The following is a 17960-nucleotide window of genomic DNA, read 5'->3' as shown; positions in this document are numbered from 1 at the left end:
GTGTTACAGAAGAATATCAAGTTAAAAGTGTTTTTGGTAGTAGAGTATAATAGAATGCACCATATAAAATTATTTAAATATAGGACAGATGGAGTTCGTAAAATAAGAACTCAAGAACTTTAATGAATCTTTATAGTCACTGGGTTTGCTTGACAATGTAAAGTTTTATGTATGCTAGCAGGTACTAGGAGACATTCAGAAATGATGATGCTTGCCATAGGACTCACAAAGTGGAATGGTTTCCAAACTGGCACAAAGAAAAGAGAAATTTTACAGTTCTCAGTATGGGCATATACTATATTTTATCATCACTGACGTATGTTGTTTTCACTGTATTACTAAAACATTTAATGCAGGATAAGATAGTTAAGGTATATCTCTGTACCCAATTAGAAAAAGATGCCACAATTTTTGCTTCTTGACTTATCGCAACAGTACAAACACTGCTTAATGAAAGATTGACAATAAAGAAATCCTACATTGCAGCTGTGAAATGTTTGGCTGCTAAATGAGTCACAGGAGGGGGAAAGGGGGAAAGAACTTTCCTTTGGATAACCTGAAAATGAATCTCTCTTTTGATGCAGTTAACCCTCTTTCTGGAGAAGTTTCTTTTTCATACGATAATCTTAGGCATGTGCTTTTGTGTATAAATAATATCAGCTAATAGACTGTGTAAATATGTAACACCATTACCTTTTAATTTCACTTTCCTTAGTTCTCAGTGCCATATTGAATAACAATTTTTTAATTAATGAACCACTTATTTCAGCCATCACTTTGTCATAGATGCGATTTAGTAAGCGTGGAACTGCAGGCATTACTGTTGGATGAAGTGCTTTGCAGTCATCTGACAGTCTTCGAATATCTCCAGTGTAAAAACCAACAGCACCACCAACCAGATACATGCCATTCTGTAACAAGAAAATTTCAAGACTTTTCCCCTTTCATATCTTATAATTCTCAACAGAACAAAGACTTCTTTGTCCCAAACAGTAACAATATGAATATCAATATCAACATCAACATAGCTTCCTACAGTAACTGTAGAAATGACAGAAGTAGGTAATAGGGTAACAATGAATATAAAACAGTAAATTATATTCACCTCACAGCATCGTTCTAGCATATGTGCCAAAGGTAAGAAAGATATCATGACGTCATTGCAATTTGGCCGGTGATCTCCTAACTGCAGGATTACAGCACACACTGCAGCTACAACATTTGAATGAGTCAGCATTACACCCTTGGGGCTACCTGTTGTCCCAGATGTGTAGCATACTGTGCAGAGGTCAGTTGGCTTTGGTGGCTGAACAACATATAAAACAAATTAATTTAACTGAGTTTGTATTCTGAACTATGCACTGATATGTTAACACAATGAATATTTTTCATACAAATAATGAACTACTAATGGGAGTTCCTGAGGCTGGTAAATTTATTTTTCTTTGTTAGAGCAGCACCTGCAGTTTCAAATGTACTTTTGCATGTATGATACAATATTAGAATGTGCTTAATATAATGAACTAACTGTCCTTCAGAAATATACAAAAAACAAATTCTGTTTATAGTTTTACACATTTTATGTAAAGGTTCACTCACCTGCTCTCTGTTATCTTTCTGGGCTCCAAGTTTCTCAACCTCTTCAAAGCGGATTATTTCTACACCTCTGTTTTTTGCCCTCTGATTTGTAGCTGGCCGAACCTCTTTGATTACTATTAATTTCCTTAAACAACGTGGTGATCGATCCAACAGCATATTACATTTTGCGTCATCCTCACATATAACTAAATTTATTTCCGCTTTAAGGAAAAAAAAATTTGTTTTAACTTAGATTTTTTTCAGTTTTATTGTTTGTTTAATTATTTAGCATGAAATTGAAACAAGAATAAATTCAAAAGATTTATACATTATAGATGTACTTTAAGTGGTTTGTAGTGGAGTGCAAATAAGTAAATACCACATCTTATTTTTGTTGCAGACTTTTCTTTCTATTAAGAAATCAACAATAAAGACATACCTTGTTTGATTATATAAGCACAAGCATCAGGTCCCAAAGTATCATAAAGAGGTACTATCACCATTGAATAGCAATATGCACCCTGCTCTGTTATGATCCATTCAGGGCAGTTTTGACTGTAGATACCAACAAATGTTGTTGGTGAAGGTGTCAGTCCCAAGGCCACCAACCCTGAACCAAAATTTTTAGCTCTAAGGAGAGCTTCATTGTAATTAAGCCACTGATATGGTCTGTTGGGTCCCTCACGCCATCCAAGGCATGGTCCATTATCTGAAAATTATTAGGTGTCTTATTAAAGGACAACTTGGCCAGAAAATGAACAACAATATTTTTAGATCATTCTACTATACAACAAAATATATAGACAGCTAATAGTGTTCAGTGTAGCTATATAAACGTTTTTTTTTTTGACATAGTAGATAAAGCAGCAGATAAGTAACTTATGTTAAGCAGCAGTCGCTGTTCTCAAAGTAGATGTTTTCTTCCACATACGTAAATTAATCTAGAAATAATTCCTATGAGTATCAATTAGAGCAGACTAGCATATAATAATAAGTATATAATAAGTTTCTTGTGCCACCTAAAAAATTTCGTGCTCTAGCACGACATCTGTGAACTGAGCGACTCATTTATATAAAAATGGCAATTTCAGAGTCTTACCGCATCCCCAGGCAACCACTGAATTAGTCATAGTTGTTTTGTTAGTATACTATACAGAAATATCCTGCAGTGGCTGCTGCCACAATTTTATGTAAAAATTTACTTGAAACTTCCTGGCAGTTTAAAACAGTGTGCCGGACAAGGACTCGAACTCGGGACCTTTGCCTTTCGCGGGCAAGTGCTCTACCAACTGAGCTACCCAAGCACGACTCACGCCCCATCCTCACAGCTTTACTTCTGCCAGTATCTCGTCTCCTACCTTCCAAACCAAGTGTTGATTATGTTGGGAAAACTTTACTGCATTTCAAATATATTGATTTGTGCATGTGAACTCTTCTTGAACACACAGATTTGTTAAAACAGTAGACTTTCATTTATTGCCATTGTTCTGTGCTGCTTTGGATTATAAATTGTGAGTTAGAACATGTTATTCCAGTTCAGTGAGATGGATTGTGGATCAGAGATTAAGGACAACACGTGTCTCAATTACTTTCTGGCTGTTTGCACAACACCAGTGGTATTTCAAATTGCACAAACACCCACTGAATGCCCTAAGTACAAACAATATCTCATAAAGCTATAAAAAACTTTAACCCATTAGCCCACAGACAGAGAGTCAACAACAGCTGTACAATAACTTTGGGTGGGCTGCAGGGAAGCATGTTGGGTTCCTTGCTGTTCATGTTTTGTACTAATGACCTGGTAGATAATACTAATACTAACTTCAGACTTTTTGCAGATGGTGCAGTTATCTATAATGAAGTACTGTCTGAAAAAGTTGTACAAATAATGTGTTCAGTTAGATCTTGATGAGCTCTCAAAGTGGTGCAAATATTGGCAACTTGTTTTAAATGTTCAGAAATGTACCTTTTTTTAAAAAAATTATTGTGTCTTATGACTACAATACGAAATAACCACAAATGGACTGTCACCTCATACAAATACCTGGGAGTGACACTTTATTGGGATATAAATTAAACAATCACTTAGGCTTAGCCACAGGTAAAGCAGATGGCAGACTGTGATTCATTGGTAGAATACTAGGGATATGCAATTGCTTTACAAAGGAGAGTATTCATAGAACATTCATTGCCACCCATCCTACAATATAGCCCTGGTGTTTCCTGACCCTCATAGGATCAACAGGAGATATTAAATACAAACAATGAATGGCAATGCAAATGATCATGGGTTTGACCATGAGATTGTGTCACGGGGACACTCAAGAAAATTAATGCAAATTAACCTGAGAAAGCCTACTTACAACGTTTCAAAATCAGCTGTAAATGATGGATCTAGGAATATGCTACAACCCCAAATGTATTGCTCCCATGGCACTAAATTAGATTAATTACAGCTCACAGTGTTTGAAAATCATTTTTCCATGTTCCAAATGTAAAGGAATGGGAAGAAGGCCTGATAACAGTTGCAGTGAAGTTCTAACTGAAAAAATCTGCAGAGTATTCAGTTGGATCCTTATCAGATTTTACCATGGTTTGCAGAAAACTGATGTAGATGTATATGAGAAGGTACATTCGGGAAAAAGAATCTCTTGGCTGAAGTGCATATCTTTAATCATAATACATCTTCACATATAACCTAAAATTGCTCTAAAGCCCCTATCAGATTACAAAGTAGTTCAACTGAAGCTACTGGTGGCAGATAATGTCTTCATCCCATGACAGTTATGTTGCAGCAAGTGATGATGTATGTGGGTTAACAAAGAGGACAAAACATGGAAAATATTTATTTTGTTTTGACATTATTTTTGGAATGTATGATTAGATTATATTAGAGATTAGATTAGTACTTGTTCCATAGATCAAGAATACTACACTTCGTAATGATGTGGAATGTGTCAGGTTAATAAAAGGTGTCTATACAGGATATTACATTACACAAAATATTACATGACACTTAATATAATTAATTTTTTTGTGTGGGTTGGGGAAATTACCCACTTACTACATCCAAAAATTCATCTAATGAGTAGAAGGAGTTGCCATTAAGAAATTATTTTAATTTCCTTTTAAATGCTATATGGCTGTCTGTCAGACTTTTGATGCTGTTAGGTAAGTGACCAAAGACTTTTATGGCTGCATAATTTACTCCCTTCTGAGCTAAAGTTAAATTTAACCTTGAGTAGTGAAGATCGTCCTTTCTCCTAGTGTTGTAGCCATGTACACTGCTATTACTTTTGAATTCATTCGGATTGTTAATAACAAAATTCATAAGTGAATATATATATTGTGAGGCTACAGTGAAGATGTCTAGCTCTTTAAATAAATGTCTGCAGAATGATCTTGGATGAGCTCCAGCAATTATTCTGATTACACGCTTTTCTGCAATAAACACTCTTTTACTCAATGATAAGTTACCCCAGAATATGATGCCATACGAAAGCAGAGAATGAAAATAGGTGTTGTAAGCTAATTTACTGAGATGTATATCAACAAAATTTGCAATGACCCTAATAGTTTCCAGTTCAACCCCTCATCAATGCATACTCCTAGAAATTTTGAATATTCTACCTTAGCTACCGATTTCTGATCAAAATCTATATTTATTAATGGTGTCATTCCATTTACTGTGTGGAACTGTATATACTGTGTTTTGTCGAAGTTTAATGAGAGCCCATTTGCAGAGAACCACTTAATGATTTTCTGAAAAACATCATTTACAATTTCACCAGTTAATTCTTGTCTGTTGAATGTGATAGCTATACTTGTATCATCAGCAAAAAGTACCAGCTTTGCATCTTCGTGAATATAGAATGGCAAGTCATTAATATATGTTAAGAACAGTAGAGGATCCAAGACCGAACCTTGTGGCACCCCATTCTTGATTGTTCCCCAGTTTGAGAAATCACCAGTTTATTGCATATTATGTGAACCGCTTATTTCAACTTTCTGCACTCTTCCAGTTAGGTATGATTTAAACCATTTGAGTACTGTCCCATTCATACCACAGTACTTGAGCTTATCTAGAAGTATTCCATGATTTACACAGTCAAAAGCCTTTGAGAGATCACAAAAAATCCCAACGGGTGATTTCCGGTTACTCAGAGCATTTAATACTTCATTAGTGAAAGTATATATAGTATTTTCCGTTGTAAAACCTTTATGGAAACCAAATTGACATTTTGTTAAAACTTTATTTTTACAAAGGTGTGAAGCTATTCTACAATACATTACTTTTTCAAGAATTTTGGATAAGGAAGTCAGAAGACAGATTGGGAGGTAGTTGCTGACATCAGATGTATCCCCTTTTTATGCAGTGGTTTAACAATGGGAAGCACTGTATGTTCTTTAAGCAACTCTAATCTCTTCTATCCCATATATATTCAAAAAATAAAAATACTGTTGTCTTAGGAGACTTTAACATTAACTTTCTAGATTATGATAGTAGTAGAGCTGACCTGCTATGTATAAAGAACACATACAACCTCACACCCATGGTAGACTTCCCCACAAGGGGTACGAACTACTGTTCAAGTCTTATAGATAATATTTTCATTGATGAGAATAGAAACACCAATGCAACAGTAAAACAAGTCCTAAATGGTCTTTCAGACCATGATGGCCAATTGCTAACTATCAATGATATATGGCCACACAAGAAGGACAAAGTCTGTAAAAGGTCATTTAGGGTAATTAATCTTATGATCTTCAACAGTTATCTTCAACTCATTGACTGGAGTCCAATTTATAGAGCACTGAAAGTCGATGACAAATTTAACCTATTTATAAATGAATTTATGTGCTACTTTGAAGCTGTCTTCCCTCTAAGAACTGCAAAGAACAAGTACCAGAGCCATACCAGCAAACAGTGGCTCACAAAAGGAATAAAAACATCATGTATGACTAAAAGACTGCTTTATGTTTCTCTCAGAAATACAAGTGATCCTGAAATAAGAGCTCATTATAAATGGTACTGCAAGATGTTAAATGAAGTTCTAATAAAGGCAAAAAGTATGTTCATCAAATCAGAAATAGATAATTCTGGCAACAAAATAAAAACCATCTGGGGTATTATTAAAAGAGAAACTGGTAGTTACTCAAACAATGCAGCAAATATTGAAGTTAGACATAATGGGAATATCATTGATAAAGGTGAAAATGTTGCAAAAATGTTTCAGCAACCATTTTTTGAGTGCAGTGGATAAAATAGGGTGTAATGGTTCTATAAATGAGGCTCTGAATCTTTTACAAAGAAGTGGACTTAGTGCAACACCCCAGATTAGCATGCTTCCTGTCACTGTTGTAGAAAATAAGAAGATAATAAGGACCATGAAAAATAAAAACTCAAATGGTATTGATGGTATTTCCATCAAAGTGTTGAAACACACACACACATTTTCATTTGTGGAGTCCTGTGCCAGATCTTTAATGAATCACTGAGACTAGGAATTGTCCCTGATAGACTTAAATATGCAGTGGTGAAACCATTGTACAAGAAGAGTGACAGAAATGAAGTAACCAATTATCATCCTATTTCACTCTTAACTTGTTTCTCCAAGGTTCTCGAGAAACTTGTACACAGAAGGATTCTTGAACATCTTAGTAAATACAATATTCTCAATAAAAGTCAATTCGGTTTCCAGAAAAACATCAACAGAAGATGCAATATATTCTTTCACCATTGCAATTCTTGAATCAAACAATAATAAAATGTCTCCAACTGGAATTTTTTGTGACCTTTCTAAAGCATTCGATTGCGTGAACCATGAGATTTTTCTGAGAAAGGCAGAATTTTATGGGTTAACTGGAGAAGCAGGGATGTGGCTTGCCTCCTATTTAAAGGACCAGAAACAGAAAGTCATGGTAAACGACACTAATGGGGAACCAGTGTCCTCTTCTTGGGGCACAAACTGTGGACTCCCACAGGGCTTTATTCTGGGTCCTCTACTTTTCCTCATTTTCATAGATGACCTTCCAATGTGTACAAGGGCTAACATAAAATTTACTTTGTTTGCCGATGACACGATGATTCTGGTAGACAATTCAACAAATAGTAATCTTGAGATCACTGTAAATGCAATGTTTCAGAAGGCCTTTAACTGGTTTACCTCTAATGGATTATCACAAAATTTTGAAAAAACTCAATTGATTGAATTCCATACAAGCCAAAATTTCGAAGGTGAGATTAATGTTAAATACAATGATGGGAATTTAGCAAGAGTGGAGTCAACAAAGTTCCTGGGTCTACTTGTTAATAGCAATCTAAACTGGTCCTTACACATTCCTTACCTACATAAAAAACTAAGCTCAGCAATTTACGCTATTTGTGCGATTGCTTCCTTCAGTGACTTAAATACTTTGAAAGCTGCCTATTTTGGTTATTTTCATGCCCTGATGGCCTATGGAAATATATTCTGGGGAAACCAGCCAAAGGCAAACAAAATCCTCATTGCCCAGAAAAAGAGTCATTAGGATTCTGTGTGGTGTCAATTACAGACATTCCTACAGGAAACTCTCCCAAGAGCTGAGAATACTCACAACAGTATCTCAGTACATTTTCTCTCTCATGTGTTTCTTGTGTAAAAACCATTCCCTTTTTGAAATGAACAGCATGTATTATAACTATGACACTAGGGTAAAAAATGATCTACATCTTGAACAAAAGAATCTAAGTATGGTGCAAAAAGGAGTACACTACTCTTGGATAAAAAGGCACTAAAATGTCAGTTACTGATCCACCTACTTTTAAAGATCAACTTAAACAGTATCTTCTAAGTAAAACCATTTACTCACTGGGCGAATTTATGTATGATAATGTGTGAATTGACTTTGATCTATTGTAAGTCTGTTGAATGTAATTTGTAACTTTTTACAAAAAACAATTCTTGAAACATTTTTTTATGTAATATTTTATTCATTGTACAACCTATTATTATAAACAAATGTAAACAAATCTATGTAAATGACACGTTCTACACCCAAGCGATTTATCGCTAATGGGTCTACAGAACACAAATAAAATAAATAAATACTTCAGTCTATCTGGGAAAATACCCTGCTTCAGAGAGCTATTACATATGTTGCTAAGAATCCCACTTATCTCTTGGAAACAAGCTTTTATTATTCTGCTGGACATGCCATCAATTCCATGTGAGCTTTTATTCTTCAGAGAGTTTATTATCTTCCTAATTTCAGAAGTAGAGGTGAGTGGAATTTCAATTGTATCAAATTGTGTGGGTAAGGCCTCTTCCATTAACTGCCTTGCTTCTTCTAATGAACTTTTAGATCCTATTTTCTCTACAACATTTAAAAAATGGTTATCCAAAATGTTTTTGACTTCCGGCTTGTTGTTTGTCAAGTTTCCATTCGCTTGATGGTAATGCCATCATCCTGTACTCTTGGTTGTCTTGTCTCCCTTGTAATAATATTCCACATTGTTTTGATTTTGTTATCAAAGGTATTAATCTCAGACATGATGCACATGATTCTGGACTTTTTAATAACCTTTCTTAATGGAGCACAGTAGTTTTTATAATATTTGGCTGTTTCTGGGTCATTACTCTTTCTTGTTGTTAGATACAGTTCCCTTTTGTGGTTACAAGATATTTTTATTCCTTTAGGAAGCCAAGGCTTTTGCATGGTTTCTTATAATTAGATTTAACTACTTTCTTGGGGAAACAGTTTTCAAATTCACTTACAAGTGTATCATGAAATAAGTTATATTTTAAATTAGAATAGGGCTCATTGTACACCTCATCCCAGTCTAACTGCTGAAGATTTTCCCTGAAATTTCTAATTGTTGAGTTATTAATTGAACGCACAACTTTGGAGGGCAGTTTTGAATTACTGAATGGAGCTATGTCATATACTGTAACTATCTGAGCACCATGATCAGAAATGCCATTCTCAACAGGACAAGAATTTATGTTTTAAAACTTATCTTGGTCTATAAAAATGTTATCTATCAATGTGCTACTGACCTTTACTAACAAAGTAGGAAAATTAATGACAGATGTCAAATTGAAAGAACCAAGCAAGACTTCCAGGTTATTCTTCCTATTACACTCTTTTCAGTGAATCAACATTGAAGTCCCCACAAATAATAATTTGCTTTCCCCTGTCTGACAGAGAGCACAACAGGCATCCAAGTTTTCCACGAATAAATGAAAGCTTTCTGAAGGGGACCTATATACTGTTACAATTATAAAAGAGCCGTCTTTCAGTTTAAGTTGACAGGCACATGCTGCTATATGTTGCTCTAGACAAAACTTTTTTTCTATCTAAGCTTTTTACACAGTGATAACTTTTGACATATATGGCAACTCCTCCTCTCACCTTATTCTCTCTACTCATATGTGCAGCTAGTTTATAACCACTGATTTACCTTTTCCATATCAGACACAATGTGATGCTCAGACAGGCATAGTATATCTATTACATTATCAGATTCAATGTCATCTAAACAAACCAGGAGCTCATCTACTTTATTCTTCAATCCCAGAATATGTTGATGAAAAATGATAACATTATTTTTTTACTTTACTTTTGTGAGAACCTACTTTTTTCTTTAATCCACCAATAGTTTGGTTAAATATGGTAATATTATTATTTACTTTACTGTTGTGAGAATCTTGTAAGTTTTGGACCTCTTTAGCACCTGCCTGCCTGAACTTCTGATTGGACACTGATATTAGTCTAAAAAAGAGGTACATCCATGAGTACTAGTGTCCCCCCTTATGGATTTTGCTAACAACCCTGCCAGTTTACCCTTCCCTTTCCTATTGAGGTGTAGGCCACACCTTGTGAAATCCCCCCCTATCAATAGCCTCGACAGGAACTAATCCAATGTCTGAGTGGCCGCCCTACGCAACTGATCCGACTCCATATTTAGCGGTTCAACTGGGGCTGATCATGCCACACAAAAGCAGGCACCAGCCCAACATTGGTAAGGGTCGTTGCAGAGGCTATTTTCACCAGGTCACACTCAATACTGTAGACCTGATTCCTATCAATACTGTTTCCCTCTCCACCCACTATCATCACATGATCCTGCTTTGAGAAACCCTTGCACGAGGAACCTATATCCTCTACCACCTGGCTAAGACTTGCACTTGGCTTGAAAAAGTTTGTGACCTGGTACCTGTCACCTAATTTTTCCTGCAAAATCTGGCCCACACCTCTTCCATGGCTGCTACCTAGCAAGAGAACTTTCCTTTTGCTTTCTACTGGTTGTAGTGACAGTTGTCCGTAGCATAGCCCAAGGTCTAGGTTTACTTGTAAGGTGACATTTTGGTTGTGGGTTGGTGAAGCAGTATTGAAAGTATCAATTAATCCTACTTGGTGCAATTATTACTTGTTCCATTAGTGTTCTATTAGTGTAAGAGCTAACAGGAAAATGTGAGTATGCCTTGCTTTAATTTCACTTACCTTGTTTCTATGATCCTTACACAAAACATACTGACATTCACATTAAATGATTGTGGAAACAAGAACGTTTTTATATCGAAAAATTGCCTGTTAAGTCTCTAAGAGAACACTAGAAAGCATCTGAAAACTCCACTTTTGCCAGACATTTTATTTCTTACTTTTGGGGTGCTCAAGCACTTTTGGAAAATAATGATGCAGAGTAATGATAGGCTACATATCAATGATAAGGTTCAACATTTCATACAAATATCCAAGATGACAACCATTTAACATTGTGTCAGTGATTTTATTGGAACGGTTAAAGCTATGTTGCAAGTTCCTCCACAAGTGACAACTTCACCATTATTAAAGCAGCGAGATTAGGTATCAAAAGGGGCTAAACAGTGATGTCACTAGTCCCCCAGCCAAGAGATAGTTCATCTATAATTAGTGGCATCTACCAGAAATTTCAGTGAAGCGTGAAAGTATGTGGAAATCGTAAAATCAGGCACTGAAAGCAATATTGCTGTCAGTGATAAGAAATCATTTAAGCAGAATTAAAAGACAGAAACCTCACCTACATCCGAGTCCCACCAACCCGATTAAGGGTTAAGACAATTACAGAGTACAGAATGCTTTGTAGCATGAATATTCATAATAGTAAAAGTGAAAACACTAAAAATGTAATGGCATTAGTTGGACCAACAATAATAAACTAAGGTGAGAGAAATAATTAGCTCTGTAGTTGAGTGGGGTGAGATGAGTATCACAGGGACCTGCGTGCAGTGGGGCTATGCCGCTCACAGCCATCTCACCCCTGATTCATTCTAGTCAAAATGTTGAAGATGGAATATAAAATAAAACTTTGGGCTAATTTTTTATAACTGATGCAGGGGCAACACAGGATCACATTGATGAAAATGTTGCATGTAGATTGGGCTTTTGCAGCATGTTTCACTTTATTGTGCAAGGTCATAGATGCATAGAAGATTATTATTATTGCACATAAATACATGAAAAGATCAATTACTGTTCAATTACAGTATTAGCTGAAACAGTAACAACCATATAATACCCAGGACTAACCATCCAATCTGATCCAAAGAAAGAAGACTAAATGAGTGAGTGTAATTCATCCATCAAAGTAGTGCAGGACTATATTTTGGCACATGGAACATGTGCAACTGCACAGGGCAGCAAAATTTTGGGGGTGGCAAAATGTTTCCATTGAAAAATTATTTTTTAAGGGTAATTTTGATGTACATTGCATCAGTCTTCTGGCATTTGTGCTGTATAACCTATATTCAGCTATGTGCTTGCACAGAGTTTTACAAGATACACTGTAAATCATACTTAAAGTGGCACAGTATATGCTTCATAAATTACGGCCATTAAAATTAGGCTAAAAGCATTTAGTCATGAATCTGACTTGTATAAAATTAACTAAGGACACAAGTAAGTAACCTTTTTACATAAGCGTTAAATTACGTGGCCGAGTGGTGGGTTTGTTTACATAAGGATGCTAGGTCAGGTGGTAGGTTTGTTTACGTAAGAACAATGGGCCCTTTGTGCCAGAACACCCTTTGCTTCACTATTGACAGGCTGCCCAGCCCATTTCATTCTCCAAGTATACTCTCCGAATAAATTATTTTTTCAGGATGAGTAGATACAGTTGCACATGATTTATGTTTAACTTTCTTTTATCCGATAGAAACTCACATTCATCCAATACATATTTTGCATCTGTTTGCACATGTACGTATTATTTTGTCCTTATTCCATGTATTTTACCAGTGAAGATATGGGAAGGATAACATGAGCAATCTTTAACTAAGATGGTATATTTTTCATTAATCTTCAGAAATCAGTCTATGTTATCAGTTTAGATGTGTGTGTTCACAGTCTCGACAAATTATAAAGTCCCTGATACATATTGCCAATGTGTCTATCAGCAAAGGTGTGTTTCCAAAGAGGTTGAAAATCTCTAAGGTTAGATCTCTGTTTAAAAAAGGAGATCCACACAAGGTAGAAAATTATAGGGCAATATCCCTTCTCCAACCATTTCCAAAAATTATAGAGAAATAAATGAAATCCAGATTCATAAATTACTTAGGTGCTTACAAACTTCTGAACTGCAATCAACATGGCTTTTGCTCGGGCCACAGCACAGAGTCAGCTATCCGTGCCTATACTGAACAGATTGTCAAGAATCTTGACACTAAAAAATGTTTAGTGGGAATTAACTTAGTTCTATCTAAAGCTTTCGATACAGTAAGTCACCAAATTCTGTTAAACAAGATGGAGGTGTAAGGGGAGTTGTGAGGCAATGGTTTGAATCTTACCTTCACGATAGAACTCAGGTGGTAGAAATCATCACAGAACATAAAAATCAGAAAATCAAGTGGGTTTCAGGTGCAAAGAAATTGGAAATAGGCGTCCCACAGGGCAGTGTTCTTGGTCCCTTATTATTCTTGCTTTTATAAATGACATACAAAATCCAAGTATTTCTACCAAAATTAATGTTGTTCGCAGATGACATGAACATAATTATAAGTAATGATAAAAAATCATTACCCACCACAACTGACAGTCCTGAAATATATACAACAATGGTTTAATGCTAACGAGTTAACACTTAATCTAAGTAAAACAAATTATATACAGTATGGCAAAGCAACCCAAGATATAGGCCTCTAGTTAAAACTAATTGATAAGGAGATAGAGAGTATACAATCATAAAGTTTTTGGGCATGCACATTGATCAAAACTTAATCTGGAAAGACCATCTCAAGTATTTATCCCACAGACTCAATTTGGCATGTTTTGCATTGAGGATACTATCTAGAGTATGCAGCACAGACTGTACTAGACTAGCGTATTTTGGTTACTTTCAGTCCATCATGTCTTATGGCAGAGTGTTCTGGGGTAAAACTAAATCAAACTGAATAGATATCTTCAGATTTCAGAAAAGAGCTACTGGTATACAAATCACAACACACGATTCTCCAAGAACTCATTGTAGGCCACTTTTCAGACAACTACAAATACTCACAATACCTTCATTGTATATATTTAAAAGCATTCTGTGTACAAGAGCACATATGAAAAATCTACATTCCAATGCCCCCCCCCCCTCCCCATGAACCATGGAACCATGGACCTTGCCGTTCGTGGGGAGGCTTGCGTGCCTCAACGATACAGATAGCCGTACCGTAGGTGCAACCACAACGGAGGGGTATCTGTTGAGAGGCCAGACAAACGTATGGTTCCTGAAGAGGGGCAGCAGCATTTTCAGTAGTTGCTGGATGATTGACTGATCTGGCCTTGTAACACTAACGAAAACGGCCTTGCTGTGCTGGTACTGTGAACGGCTGAAAGCAAGGGGAAACTACAGCCATAATTTTTCACGAGGGCATGCAGCTTTACTGTATGGTTAAATGATGATGGCGTCCTCTTGGGTAAAATATTCCGGAGGTAAAATAGTCCCCCATTCGGATCTCCGGGCTGGGACTACTCAAGAGGACGTCATCAGGAGAAAGAAAACTGGCGTTCTACAGATCAGAGCGCAGAATGTCAGATCCCTTAATCGGGCAGGTAGGTTAGAAAATTTAAAAAGGGAAATGGATAGGTTAAAGTTAGATATAGTGGGAATTAGTGAAGTTCGGTGGCAGGAGGAACAAGACTTCTGGTCAAGTGAATACAGGGTTATAAATACAAAATGAAATAGGAGTAATGCAGGAGTAGGTATAATAATGAATAAAAAAAATAGGAGTGTGGGTAAGCTACTACAAACAGCATAGTGAACGCATTATTGTGGCCAAGATAGACACAAAGCCCATGCCTACTACAGTAGTACAAGTTTATATGCCAACTAGCTCTGCAGATGATGAAGAAATTGAAGAAATGTATGATGAGATGAAAGAAATTATTCAGGCAGTGAAGGGAGATGAAAATTTAATAGTCGTGGGTGACTGGAATTTGAGCGTAGGAAAAGGGAGAGAAGGAAACATAGTAGGTGAATATGGATTGGGGGTAAGTAATGAAAGAGGAAGCCGTCTGGTAGAATTTTGCACCGAGCATAACTTAATCTTAGCTAACACTTGGTTCAAGAATCATAAAAGAAGGTTGTATACATAGAAGAATCCTGGAGATACTAGAAGGTATCAGATAGATTATATAATGGTGAGACAGAGATTTAGGAATCAGGTTTTAAATTGTAAGACATTTCCAGGGACGGATGTGGACTGACCACAATCTATTGGTTATGAACTGTAGATTAAAACTGAAGAAACTGCAAACAGGTGGGAATTTAAGGAGATGGGACCTGGATACACTGACTAAACCAGAGCTTGTACAGAGTTTCAGGAAGAGCGTAAGGGAACAATTGACAGGAATGGGGGAAAGAAATACAGTAGTAGAAGAATGGGTAGCTTTGAGGAATGAAATAGTGAAGGCAACAGAGGATCAAGTAGGTAAAAAGACAAGGGCTAGTAGAAATCCTTGGGTAACAGAAGAAATATTAAATTTAATTGATGAAAGGAGAAAATATAAAAATGCAGTAAATGAAGCAGGCAAAAAGGAATACAATTGTCTCAAAAAAGAGATCGACAGGAATTGCAAAATGGCTAAGTAGGCATGGCTAGAGGACAAATGTAAAGATGTAGAGGCTTATCTCACTAGGGGTAAGATAGATACTGCCTACAGGAAAATTAAAGAGACCTTTGGAGAAAAGAGAGCCACTTGTATGAATATCAAGAGCTCAGATGGAAACCCAGTTCTAAGCAAAGAAGGGAAAGCAGAAAAGTGGAAGGGGTATATAGAGGGTCTATACAAGGGAGATGTACTTGACGACAATATTATGGAAATGGAAGAGGATGTAGATGAATATGAAGATGAAATGAGGGATACGATACTGCGTGAAGAGTTTGACAGAGCACCGAAAGACCTCAGTCGAAACAAGGCCCCCAAAGTAGACAACATTCCATTAAAACTATTGACGGCCTTGGGAGAGCCAGTCCTCACAAAACTCTACCATCTAGTGAGGAGGATGTATGAGACAGGCGAAGTACCCTCAGACTTCAGGAAGAATATAATAATTCCAATCCCAAAGAAAGCAGGTGTTGACAGATGTGAAAATTACCGAACTATCAGTTTAATAAGCCACAGCTGCAAAATACTAACGCGAATACTTTACAGATGAATGGAAAAACTGGTAGAAGCCGACCTCGGGGAAGATCAGTTTGGATTCCGTAGAAATGTTGGAACACATGAGGCAATACTGATCCTATGACTTATCTTAGACAATAGATTAAGGAAAGGCAAACCTACGTTTCTAGCATTTGTAGACTTAGAGAAAGCTTTTGACTCTCTTTCAAATTTTAAAGGTGGCAGGGGTAAAATACAGGGAGCGAAATCCTATTTACAATTTGTACAGAAACCAGATGGCAGTTATAAGAGTCGAGGGGCATGAAAGAGAAGCAGTGGTTGGGAAGGGAGTGAGACAGGATTGTAGCCTCTCCCTGATGTTATTCAATCTGTATATTGAGCAAGCAGTAAAGGAAACAAAAGAAAAATTTGGAGTAGGTATCAAAATCCAGGAAGAAGAAATAAAAACTTTGAGGTTCACCGATGACACTATAATTCTGTCAGAGATAGCAAAGGACTTTGAAGAGCAGTTGAACGGAATGGACAGTGTCTTGAAAGGAGGATATACGATGAACATCAACAAAAGCAAAACGAGGATCATGGAATGTAGTCGAATTAAGTCGGGTGATGCTGAGGGAATTTGATTAGGAAATGAGACACTTAAAGTAGTAAAGGAGTTTTGCTATTTGGGGAGCAAAATAACTGATGATGGTCGAAGTAGAGAAGATATAAAATGTAGACTGGCAATGGCAAGGAAAGCATTTCTGAAGAAGAGAAATTTGTTAACATCGAATATAGATTTAAGTGTCAGGAAGTCGTTTCCGAAAGTATTTGTATGGAGTGTAGCGATGTATGGAAGTGAAACATGGACGATAAATAGTTTGGACAAGAAGAGAATAAAAGCTTTCGAAATGTGGTGCTACAGAAGAATGTTGAAGATTAGGTGGGTAGATCATATAACTAATGAGGAGGTATTGAATAGGATTGGGGAGAAGAGAAGTTTGCGGCACAACTGGACTAGAAGAAGGGATCGGTTGGTAGGACATGTTCTGGGGCATCAAGGTATCACCAATTTAGTATTGGAGGGCAGCGTGGAGGGTAAAAATCGTAGGGGGAGACCAAGAGATGAATACACTAAGCAGATTCAGAAGGATGTTGGTTGCAGTAGGTACTGGGAGATGAAGCTTGCACACGACAGGGTAGCATGGAGAGCTGCATCAAACCAGTCTCAGGACCAAAGACAACAACAACAACAACAACAACAACAACAACAACAACAACATACAAATGAGGACTGCCATAATTATAATGCTAGAAGTTGTAAGAATTTTTATGTAGAAAGGGTAAGGACAACACAAACCCAAAAACATATAAGTTATTTTGGAATAAAACTTTACAATGCTCTGCCAGTGTACATAAAGAAAATAATAGACGAAGTAAAATTTAAGACTGAGCTTAAAAATTAGCTTTTAAGCAAAACTTTCTATGACATAGATGAGTACTTAGAGTGTGTGTAATTTTATTGCCAAAAATTTAGATTTATTAGCCTAAATTGTACTTTTAAAAATGCCTTGAAAGTGATACTCCATTATTATGTTTGTAGTACTTGTATGATAACTTTGTAGTGACAATTCCTACATCATGTAAATTATTTACAAGAAGATAATGAAATGGATAATGGGTAGCTCGCTAACTTGCAAGTTAGCTTCTTGTCAGAGAATCAGGTTGGAAGTGACAAAGAGAAGCAGACACTTTGAAGTTAAAATGCATCA

The 17960-nt window shown here is 36.4% G+C and overlaps 1 protein-coding gene across 2 annotated transcripts in view; it reads right to left on the bottom strand.

Annotated features, from left to right (window-relative positions):
* Window positions 1-17960, bottom strand: part of LOC126237212 (long-chain-fatty-acid--CoA ligase 1) — a 694263-nt gene that overhangs the window by 48767 nt on the left and 627536 nt on the right. For both annotated transcript variants that reach the window (XM_049947096.1, XM_049947097.1), the window contains 4 exons: window positions 2018-2287; window positions 1600-1799; window positions 1106-1306; window positions 694-911 (listed from right to left, as the gene is read on the bottom strand). In XM_049947096.1, coding sequence (XP_049803053.1) covers window positions 694-911; window positions 1106-1306; window positions 1600-1799; window positions 2018-2287 — 889 coding nt within the window. The remainder of the gene's footprint in view (window positions 1-693; window positions 912-1105; window positions 1307-1599; window positions 1800-2017; window positions 2288-17960) is intronic.

This window comes from Schistocerca nitens, chromosome 2, assembly GCF_023898315.1.
Source record: "Schistocerca nitens isolate TAMUIC-IGC-003100 chromosome 2, iqSchNite1.1, whole genome shotgun sequence".
NCBI classification, from domain to species: domain Eukaryota; kingdom Metazoa; phylum Arthropoda; class Insecta; order Orthoptera; family Acrididae; genus Schistocerca; species Schistocerca nitens.
The sequence above is the reverse complement of the archived record's forward strand: the minus strand, read 5'-3'. Positions and strand labels throughout refer to the sequence as shown.